The sequence below is a fragment of the Parasteatoda tepidariorum genome, chromosome 10, assembly GCF_982258835.1.
Source record: "Parasteatoda tepidariorum strain Cologne lab strain chromosome 10, Ptep-v5.0, whole genome shotgun sequence".
NCBI classification, from domain to species: domain Eukaryota; kingdom Metazoa; phylum Arthropoda; class Arachnida; order Araneae; family Theridiidae; genus Parasteatoda; species Parasteatoda tepidariorum.
Genome location: NC_141764.1, coordinates 14,609,212 through 14,621,245, shown reverse-complemented (window position 1 = coordinate 14,621,245; position 12,034 = coordinate 14,609,212). Strand labels below are relative to the sequence as shown.

General features: G+C 32.0%; 1 protein-coding gene across 8 annotated transcripts in view; it reads left to right on the top strand.

Moving 5' to 3' along the window:
- Nucleotides 1-2,083: 2,083 nt before the first annotated feature.
- The window catches only part of LOC107439400 (pre-mRNA-splicing factor SLU7), a 40,469-nt gene continuing 30,518 nt past the window's right edge, over nt 2,084-12,034 (top strand). For 4 of the 8 annotated variants that reach the window (XR_015429924.1, XM_087153851.1, XM_087153849.1 and 1 more), the window contains exons 1-2: nt 2,084-2,567; nt 8,498-8,645. Coding sequence is in view for 7 of the 8 variants with exons in the window: in XM_087153851.1 (XP_087009977.1) it covers nt 2,416-2,567; nt 8,498-8,645 (300 nt within the window). In the remaining variant the exon portion in view is untranslated. The remainder of the gene's footprint in view (nt 2,568-8,497; nt 8,646-12,034) is intronic. The other 4 variants (XM_087153852.1, XM_087153850.1, XM_087153848.1 and 1 more) reach the window with 1 other exon arrangement.

Below are 12,034 nucleotides of genomic sequence, written 5' to 3'. Positions count from 1 at the left end.
TCAAAATTCATAAAAATTGTTTAAAAAGAAAAAATGTGTCTAATAAAGCATAAATATTGCCTTATAAAGGGGGGAAAATAATCAATTCTCCAATTTTATTTATAAAATTTTTACTTTTTTTTTTCTCCAATTATTATTTTGTATGATACAACTGGAAGCACTCTTTATGCAAATTAACTATGAGTTTATATAACTTCTTGTCTTAATCTTGATTGTTTATCGACAAAATGGTTTAATCCATCGAATCTTGCTATAGTCTTATCTTTTTATCTTAAAGTTATTTAAAAAAAAAAAAATCAATTGAGACATTCACAGTATTTGTGCCACCCTCTAATTTTTGGCTGGTATTGGCTCGAGCAACAATCAAATGAATCAACATCAATTTTTCCATTATAACAGATGGGCTGAAAAGTTCGTAGGTTAACATAGAAAAAAAAATTTTTTTGATAAAATTTCCTTTTATTATTCAATATAGTTTCCTTCAAGGGCGATACAACAATTATAGCGGTCATATAATTTTTCGATACCATTTTTATAGTACTATTTGTCTTTAGCCTCAAGTTTCGGTGATTACTTCATCGGCGCTAAATATCTTTTCAGCGAACATTCTCTTGAGGTCTGAGAACAGGAAAAAGTCGCTGGGAACCAGATCTGGAGAATACCAATTCATAGAATTTTGCCGTCGTTTTCATTGACTTGTGACATGATGCATTGTCTTGATAAAACAGCACTTTCTTCTTCAAATGGTTCCGTTTCTCTTCGATTTCGTTGTTCAAACGCTCCAATAACGCTATGTAATAGTCGCTGTTGAAGGTTTTCCCCCTTTCAAGATAGTCAATGAATATTATACCATGAGCATCCCAAAATACTGTTGACATAACTTTTCCAGCTGTCTGTCCACGCTTTAGAGTTGGTTCTTCTCGTGCAGTTCATTCGGCTGACCGTCGATTGGACTCCGGTGTGAAATTATGGAGCCATGTTTCACCCATTGTCACATATCAACGCATAAATTCAGGTTTATTACGATTAAACAGCTTTAAACACAGCCCAGAATCATCAATTCTTTGCTGTTTTTGGTCAATTGTGAGCTCGTGCGGCACCCACTTTGCCTAGAGCTTTCGCAGACCCAAATATCCATTCACGATATGTCCAACACGTTCCCTTGATATCTTTAGAGTCTCAGATATTTTGATCAACTTCACTTTACGGTAATCTAAAATTATTTTGTGGACTTTTTTTATGTTTTCGTCGGTAACAGCTTCTTTGGGGCGTCCACTGTGTGCATCGTCGTCGGTGCTCATTTCGCCTCGTTTAAACTTAGCAAACCACTTCTCAATGATTGATTTTCCGAATAATGCTTCTCGAGCCAAGCCTTGGCTTCAAGAGAATTTTTTTTCGCTAAAAAGCAATGCTTTATAAACACATGAAATTCATTTTTATCCATAGTTTTTAATCTAACAAAAGTTGCTTCACTAAAAATACTATATCTCACAAACTAATAGTCCGACAGCTGTCAAATTTATGCACGTGTCTTTCGAAGGTTAGAACTAACTAAAAATCATATTTATTTAATAATAGTAGCCCGTCAGCCTACGAACTTTTCAGCCCAACTGTTAATTGGCAATCATATTGGTTTCAAATTTTTTTTCATTATGGCACCACCTTTTTGTTTTTCCATGAGGTTCTATGCTTTCAAAATTTGAAGCCAAGGCTCTTTTTCTTAACCTTAACTCATTCAAATGTGTTGGCCGAAAAAAAAGCGAGAAATAATAACGAATTACAATTGAAGGCAAAACATTAGCAACCCTATAATGGTAATGTGTTATTCAGTTGTAGAGGAAATTTAAAAATAGATTCTATTCAGCACTGTTGATTTTTAGAGAATGATATAAATCTCCACATCCATACTGATGGGGAGATTTAATGATTAATTTATGATTTTTGATATAAATTATGATTAATAAATTTATGATTTTTGATCTAAACCATAATCTTTGTGAGAATTTGACGCATGAGACCGTTTGTAAATAGAATTTAGAACCCATTGAAAAAGTTAAATCGATGACGCATAAGGGACTAATTCAAATCTTAAATGGAAATTTGAAGTTGATCAGGCTTCAAATTAGTTAGGATTTTTAATTTGTCGCGCCAATTTAATAATAGAATAAAGTGCAAAGTGCCAAAAATATTCTTACGTAATATTTGAACGGTTTACCAACAGAGCACGTTAATCAAAGCATAGCCTGTACAAGAATAGGCAGTCTGAAGCGTACTCTTTAACACAAAATAAACCATGAGGTCCGTCCGTAAGTGATGTGATGACTGATGATGCTCAAATGAAGTTCCACGTGCCTTTGTTTACCAGAGCACTTAGTACATCTTTAATTTATTGAATTCTATAATTTTAGCAGAATAATGAATTCTGCCAGTAGATCGGTTTCGGAGAAACTCAATACAGATATCGATGATCCTAAAAAACGAAGTAGAGAAGATTGGCGTAAAGCAAAAAAGTTAGAAGAAGCCAGAAAAGCTGGTAATGCTCCTGCTGCTGTAGATGAAGATGGAAAGTAAGTGTAATTTTAATTAAATATGCATAGAGTTGAATTTTTTAGTGTTGCACATCATCTCCTGAAAAGTTTACTACTTGCTTCTGCTCAGAATCTTGTTGAATAGTATTCTTATTATTTCTTCAAATAGGTCCTTAAGCTGTTTCCTTTTTTTAATTGCCGGCATCTTGCATGTTATCAATCTTAAGGATATTTTATATCGTAATTTTTCTCGCTAGCTGCAATGCAATGGCCAAGGCCCTAAATGGATTTTGATATGGATGGCTCTAATGTATTTCTTTTAAAAGGCAAATTTAAAAGAAAAAAAACTTGAAACATGTTGATGTTTGCCTGTGAATTTCTAAGAGTTATACTCCTTTGAGTTGATCCTCTTCTGGGGTCTTCTTATTTTAGTTCTCTCTGACTACTGTCGCTGGAAATCCCTACGACTTGGCAATTATATTGGCGCTGATCACGATATGGAAATCTACCGACAATTTCAATTAAAAAGCAATTTGCTGACTCTTTTAAATAGTTACGAGTTACACCACTTTTTTTTCTCCCATTTTTCATACTGTTGTTTTAATTGCAGATTCAATAATTTTTTTCTTCTTTAAATTCTTCACATCAAAAGAATTATTGTAATTTAAAGAGTTTTAAAAGAGGTAAACTACCGAATGCACGTGTTTTACCTAGACTATGGTTCAACAAGATGTGATTCTGTAATATTCAGGGTTGGGTTTTTGCCATGACAGTGGTAAAAAACCATGTTTTTACTGGTAAAAACCGTCAAAAACCTACTGTTTTCTTTAATTTATGGCATAAGTGGACAATATATTATTTTCATATAATTGCCTTTATAAATGAATGTTGTAAATGATTGCTATTGATTTTGCTACTATATACTTGTATTCTTATAGAAGGATATACATTCATATAGAAATATTGTAATATACTTATTGAAAATAGCGATACTTTTATCATTATAGCTTGATTTGCAAGGGATTCAAAGTTTTGCACTTCTTAATTGTTAGAAATAAGCAAGCAAAAAAGCTTGGAACTATTAATAAATTCAAGAACTAAAGAGAAGAATTTAAAATTTGGCATTTCTTAAATATTAGAAATAAGCTAAACAAAACTTTCAAAACTTGTAACTACTAACAAACTCTAAGTCAAGAATGACTTGACATTCTTCAGTAATGTAATATGCCAAACGAAATGATGCTTGGAAATATTGAAAATTTTGTTTTGTATCCTAATATTTTACTTCAAATAGTATGTTTTGATATAATCATGTTGAGAAAATGCAAGAATCTGTTCTTAAATATCTTTTAACAACTTTTTTTCTAACTTTATTGCCCAAAAATGAATTAATTTTAAATTATAAGCAGTTAAAAACTTAAATAAAAGTACAGTTTTACCAAAACTATGGGTTTTTGACAGAGAGTTTTTTGACATGACGGTAAAAACCATGGTATAAACCGTCATGTGTCAAAAACTTGCCAACCCTGGTAATATTTAAAATTATTCTTTCTACTTTAATAAGCTTAAACAAGTCACAGTGTACTGTTCAATTTTTTTTTTTTTAGTTAGGATTTTCATTATTTCTGATATTTTTTTTATGTTTTCTCCTACTAAATGCGAGAAAAAGTGTGCAAATTTAACATACAAAACATTTCATTTCACTCTTAAAATCTGTGATCTTGTTATATGCGGGCTGTACTTTATTATGAACTAGCCGCCTAAGGCGGCCAGCTGTCCGCCACGCTGAAGGTTTTCACAAATAAAGTTTTTTAAAACATGGCAGGAAATCTGAAGATTAGTGGACAATTAAAGTGTTCCTGTCCAGCAATTTTGTCTTCATATCCAGTTCTGCTGCAGATGTGTTATAGCTCTTGAGGATGTTTGAAATTATATAGCTGCAAGGCTTAAGGAAAAAAAGAACTAAAATGCTAAATACATGAAAAGAACACAAAAACGAATAAACTTTTTATGGTATCAATTTCTATATAATTTTTTATGGTATAAAATTCTATTTCTATATCTGTTACGTCAAGCACTCAGGTATTATAATTTGATCTAGTTGTGCTTGTATGATTTTGATCTAGTTGCGCTTTCTACGTCATTTTGTTAACATCGTTTGGTTTGTTATTTCTAAGTTAACTTTCAAAAAATTGGCTGGCATCAACATTTTTATTCTTTAAGTTGTTTATTTTTTCTTTTGGAATTCGTTCCTTTTTAGCGAAATGTTTTTCAACCTAATCGAATTCTTTGCCGACTGTTCTCTGTATATATAAAGAAAATAAAGTAAATATTTTTAAAGTGTTGTGAAAAGAATTTTTAGTTGTACAAAGTACTACAATATCGCTATAAAAATTATCGTCTTCGCTTAAGAAAAAAAAATAGAGCGTGGAAAGAAGAAGAAAAACTTATTATAACAATTATGAACAGCGACAAATATATCAAAGCGAAGCGTTCTATTTACGTATCGAATATGTTGCCACATTTTTAATACAAAAGTTAAACTTTTCTCCACTTTAATAAATGTAAACTAATGCGAACTTTACAATTAAATTATTAATTCCTTCGTATATTATTGGTTTAAGTTGTCGAAAATTAATATTTCAATTGTGAGGTTCGCATTAGCATACATTTATAAGAGTGGGGAAAAGTATATGCATTTTTTAATAGTTTTTTGAATATGGCTTATTTGAAGACGAAAAAGCAGACGAAAAGCATAGACTTACAAAATGACTGATAACTAAATAACTAATCAAAATTTTTGAAAAAGAAAAAAACAGGGTTCCCACGGTCCTTGAAAGTCCTTGAATTTTTTTTTGCTAAATTTAGGTCCTTGAAAGTGCTTGAAAAACGTCTTAGGCCCTTGAAAAACTTGATAGGTCCTTGAATTTGTCCAATACTGCCGGCGGCCCTTTTTATAAAACACCCGCAGATCTTTCTCGTTCTTTCTGTTTTGCGCCCGAGCTCTCTCACGTGGTTTTTAACGCCACCGTTTCTAACCGGGCCTAGCGTCTTGGTGTCTGCCAAGCGCGCGGAGCACAGCAGACAATCAATGCTTTCGGGGCGAGACTAAACATCATCTTCTGTCGCATATGCTTAGATCTTCTTTTTTCTTATTGAAACTGGAATACTCTCGAATTTCTTAACAATATGTACCTTGTAGTTTTCAATAAATTTGCCGTTTTACCATCCGCACTTGTCCTTACGTTTGTGTCATTTCAAAACTTTGTTGTAAAGTGTATTCGCAAAGGCACGGCTTCGTATTTGTGTTATGTAGTTTAGACTAGTTATGCCTGGGAACTGCTATTTTAATCCCCAATGGATGGATAATCAAGCTTATAAAGAATGGATTTTATCGATGCCCAAAAAGAAGTTCAGAGCCAAGTGCCGATTATGCATGAAGGAGATTGATATCGCAGAAATGGAAGAATCTGCTCTGAAATCACACATGAAAGAAAGGTAAAACAAAAAAGCAGTCTCATGCCCTGAGTTCTCTTTTTCCAAAGACATCAGCATCTAATTCATCTGGTGTAAATACTCCTTCAACATCGTGTGCCCCATGTGAAACAGAAACTTTAGTGGCCGAGGTAACATTGTCTTCTTATCTGGTCAAAAGGAATGTGCTTGATGCTGAAATTCTCTGGAGTCTGAAGTGCATCACTAGTAATTATTCATGTAACTCCTGTGAAGGGATTAGTAAATTGTTCTCCAAAATGTTTGCTGATAGCTGTATAGCGAGACAATTTTTTTGTAGGGCCACAAAGTGAGCCTATTTGGATTGGCACTATACTTCAAAGGGATTCTTATAAATGAGCTGAAGAATGTTGATTGCTACACTGTACTCTTTGATGAGACGTTAAATCAGTCTCTACAATCTAAGCAGATGGACATTATGGTAAGGAATTGATAATAAAGTTTGCACTAAGTATCTTACCTCCCAATTTATGGGTCATGGAACTGCAGAAAATATTTTGTCCTCTTTTTACAAATGCATGGATGATGGTTAAAAGCTCTCTAAAATACTTCAATTATCCATGGATGGACCCTATGTCAATTGGAAATTCTATTAGAAGCTTCAGTGTGAATTAAAAGAGAAATATTCCCACCAGGTCATATTGATTGGCAGTTGTGGATTACACATAACGAATAATGCTTTTAAACATGGTGAAAATGGGATATGTTCCTTCTAATTTTTATTTTCAGAGAGAATTGTTGCTGCATAACATTTAGAGAAGGTTGTGTAAATTATGGATGAATAATTTCAGAAACTATGTTAAATAGAAGAGAGGAGGGGGTTATGGAATAGTCATGGAACATACCCTCCAACTTATGAGGATTTTGAAAATAATTCTTTCTAGTGGTAGCGAACCAAAGTAGAAATTTTTAAAGCAAATGGATCTCTCATAAAACTTTTATGAGAACTTAAGAATCTAGCCATATGGCATGCACTTTTATAAGTAATAGTGAACAAGATACGCTAAAATTAATTTTTTTTTAAATATTAAGACATTAATTTTGCTACCGTCTGAAAAGAAGATTTCTGAAACTACGGAAATTCCGTAGCAATTGGAGGATATGCATGGAATATGGAATACCTAAGATTTAGCTCTGTCTTTCATGCAGCCTTCACATGGAAATACACAGGATTAAAGGATTTCATCATTAACACCTCATTACCATTAGTTATAGATTGTGCTGAAAATGATTTTGTGATCTAATATGTAAAACCAATAGGGTTGTTTTTAAAAAAATATAAATTTTAGTCCATAATACATATACTCTCTTCTCTCTATATAGGCAAAGCATTTAGGTATTATATTTGAAATTAATTATTGCCACAACAAGCATTGTTGCTTCTAGTAAAATAGAAGAGAATAATTTTAAAAATTGGTCTTAGATTAAGGTCCTTGAAAATTTTGTTGAGGTCCTTGAAAAGTCCTGGAAAGTCCTTGAATTTCAATCTCATCATAGAGTGGGAACCCTGAAAAAATACTTCTTCATTATGTCAAAACACAATTATGGGCCGAGTTTCGTGCCCGGGCGAGGCTTCTGGGGCGATATATTGTGATTACAGACACACACACACAGCCGCGTTTATTATTATGTATAGATAACTCCACACTTCTGTTTTCAAATACACATCGAGACGTGCGTTTCATGCATCAGATTTAAATTTGACTCCTTAAAAATTTTACAGAGACCGAAAATGCTCCTTCTAAAATTTTTATAAAAAATGTTAGTTTTTTTTCTTCTTGCCATTAAATAAAGAAAATTAGTCAATCTGTGTAACTAGTCATTATCACTCTGTTTTGACAGAGTGATAATGACTTCTTTCATGCATTCTGAAATTAGGAAATTATATTGCCTATTGCTCTAACATTTTCAATAATTGCAAAACATGATATAATAAAGTCTTAAAGTCAGATTTAAAGCAATTAGATTATCTTTCCTCCACCTTTTTACTGTCACCAATGAAGGTGTCCATTGTGTCATGAATTTCAAACATGCTATTAAGTAGAGAAATAAAAAACATGCATAAAAATTTAAATTCCTTTTATTTTAAAAACCTAAGTTTAATTAAATTGTAAATATGGAGAGGAAAAAAGAAATTAAACCAATGCGGAGTAATGTTTTTTGACTAAACATTAATGCCATAATTCTGTTCTATTTTCTTTGTATAATTTATTTGTTAAGTAGTATAATCTGTAATTTATAAATGTGATATTTGTTTTGAAATTCACCTTTCTATTTGAAAATTCCCTCCTCAAAAATTGATATCAGAATGAAATTTCTCTCCAAAGCTTTTCCTTCATATAACATTGCTATTCACTACTTTTATTGTTTTTAAGCAGTCATTGATAATTTTAACCTTTTTTTGTGGTTTGTCATGTTAAATATTCAACTCTGGTTCTAAATATCTTTAATTTTAGGGACATTAATCCTCAACTACCACAGTATATTTCTTCTGCTCCATGGTATTTTGGTGCAAAAACTGCAACTTTAAAACACCAAAGGCCCCATCCTGATCGACGGAAAGATTTCAGTCAAATTAGTGATAAATATGTACGAGGATTGAAGGTAACTACTCCTAGCATTATATTTAAAAAGAACGGATTTTTTTTATTGAATTCTGATTTTACAAATTAGTAAATTTCTTCAGTATGTGCGATGTAATTATTTTTTTAAATTAAACCACTTGAAAATTAACATATTATGTCTTGGTTACAGCTTTATATTTTATGAATAGGGCCCTATAAATTATGCGAAGATGCGGAAACCCACATAATTCACAATTATCCGCATAATTTGCAATTTTCCACTTAATCGCAGCATATCTGTATAATTTTTATTTTTCAGCAAAATGTATTCATTTACCAGATAAATTTCTCCTTTGGGGTTTTTTTTTTCAATTGAAATATATCTTTTTTTTCAATTCCAAGAATCTTTTTGGTCAGGTGGTCAGATCTTTCCAAGAATCTCCCCCCCCCCCGGCACATAGCTTTTATCAGTCGCAATCATCTTCAATAGGTCGCCATCATCTTCAGTTTCCATAGAATTTTTTAGCAGTGAAATAAACCTTACTTCTGACACTGCTTGTCTCAATCAGTGCAAAGTTTTGGTGGAAAGCAGGTATGTTTGCAAAGACTTTCAGTTCATTGCAGAACAAGCTCAGATATTAATGGATAGGTACTCTTCTCTTTTTCAAAACATGTGGTGTATCTATTCACAAAGCTTACAATAAGATTTTTGATCTGCGGTCTAAACTTTGATGTAATTTTCAGGCATCATACTCACGAAAAGATTCACACAGCGTATTTCTTCAAGAAGTGTTTCACAAAACAATTGCAAAGTTTAATACTTACTACTCTCCAGAACTAGACGTATTCAAAAAACTCGGACCCAAGTTTAGTCAATCTGCATTAAACTTCATGAAAGCTGCTCGAGTTTTCGATCCAGAACAAATAATCAACCTCAATATTGAAGACAATGATGCATTCAAGAATATTCCAGGAATGAGTGGTCAAGAAATAAAACTAGAGTTTGCTGCTTACAAAGAATATGTAAAAGAATGTTCAAACCAGGACTTAATTAGATTCTGGAATTCAGAGGTAGTCTCAGAGAGATTTCCAGAACTTACAAGAAAAGTGCTCTCAGTGCTTCCTAATTCAGTAGATTGTGAAGGAGCTGTATCCTGCTACTGCCAAATTTTTACAAAACAAAGACAGAGTTTGAAAGAAAACGCAGCTTCTGGACTAACTTCTCTCCATTTTAATAAACTTTAATAATTGTTCTGATGTAGAAAATGGATGTACAATACATAAGAAGGTAATTTAGTTGAAATCTTTACTGTATTCATTGAAATTTTTTTTTTTATTAAAACAGAAAGAAAGTTGAACTTTTTTAAGAGATTTTTTTTTCAGTTTCAATTGTTTTCTGGGTCTTTCACAACCTGCATGCATAATTTTTAAAAGACACCGCATCCCTGCTGCATAATTTTTAAAAATCGCCGAATCTTAGCCGCATAATTTTTAAAAAATTTCCGCATAATTTATAGGGCCCTATTTATGAACTATTTATGTCTTGTATATTTCTATTATGTTTTTCACTTTATTAGTGATTTTTTTTTTAAATTCAAGACAATTTAAAGTTTTTTATAAAAAAAAAAAGCTGTGACTAAATATTAAATAATTAGGTAATATTACCAATTACCCTAAGGGCAAAAAGGGTATGGAGTCTATTACATCAGAGGCAACAGGGTGGATTCTTTTGACTAAAAGGGCAGCAGGGTGCTGCACCCTGTTGTTTTCTGTTTCATTGGGTGTTTTTAAAAGTGCTTAATTTTTCCCTTTTCGAAAATGAGATTTTTTTCTTTTCTATGTTAATTTTTGCCATGTATTATGCAAAAGCGTGCTTTTTACATTGTTCCATTATACATTTTCACAATTCATTCAACCACAATACATTAGTCCAGGGCGTATGAAAGCGCCAATCATTTTACATGTTTAATTAAATACTTGTGAGTCCGCATGTGCGTCGTCTACTCAGCTGCTTTCAGTAAAATTTTTGTGCAATTCTGTTGTATTTTGCATGATTTTCTCAATTTCAGGCTTCATTTTCCACCCTCTGATATCGAACTGAAAAATCTTTTTATCATTTTTTAATGGCTAATGTAAACAAGAAAATAGTTCTTTGTCAGAGACTAGTTATTTTATCATGATCATGTAAAGTCTTTGAAAATTATTTTGCATTTTGTTAATGTATATAATGCATAAAAGTATTTTTTGTGTGCTTGAAAAGTACTTAAAAGGTGCTTATTTTTTGTTGAAAGATTTTGCTACACACCCTTTAATAAATGAATAAAAAAATTTTAAGATTTTAATTTATTTGTTTATGAACAAAATAAAAAAAATGAAAATACCATTAATTAATAATTTACGGGCGAATATCATTATAAACGTTGGTAGTCAAACATTTATCAGGGTGCGTAGTGTTTGTAAACAGTACTTAAAGATGCTTTTTTCAGCTGGCGTTTTTAGAAAGTGCTTTTTTTCACGAATAATTTTTTTCCATCAGTGATATCTGGTGGATCCCATGCATTTCACGAAAAATGGGGTGTTTATTACGGAATCATTCACGCAGACTTAATGTCGTACCCACATTATGGCTTGCGCGTACACTAGAAACCGAAACCCGAGTGCGCCAATTCGGATAGAGAATATCAGATCCTTATTAAATGTTTTTCTTTTTAATTTATTTTAGCTTTCTTCTTGTTTATTTTATTTTACTTCTACATCTTTTTATGTAAGGGGTAAGGTTACTTTTGTTCTGAGTTCAGGGTTAAGTTGAATTCATTCGGATTGGACCAGTGATGTGGGAAAGTACTGATTGTATCGATTTACGTTCGTTTCTTTTTGGGTGAAAAATATTATTTTAACTTTATCCCGGCTGAATCAGACTGAAGAAAAAGAATGTGACACAATCCTATGGGTATTTTCTGACTTTCACAAACAAGTTGTCATACCTGACACAAGTACCTTCAAAAATTTTGACCATAAGAAAACATGATTAGATGATTTCAACATCCTTTATTTTAAGGGTGATAAATTTCCTAAGTTGTGGGAAATTATTAAGATGATTTTGAGTCTTTCTCATTTATGATAATGTAAAAAAAAAATGTGGGGGGATCCATAAAGTTGAAATAACGAGAGAAATGCGTGTTTCATGTCGCAGTGCACATGCTAAGTATAGAGTGTACCTAGAAGCCCAAAAAGCTAGAGAAAAGGAAAGTGAAAATAAAAGAAAATGAAAGAAAGAAGAAGAAATATTATGTATAAAAAAGAAAGGAATAGATTTAGAGAAAGATATAATAAGTCTGAACAATGAAACAAGCGAGCTGGCTCACAAAAAAATGAAGATTTTTCGCTTTTGAAAAAATCTAATGCTATAAGAATTGATATTAATAAAAA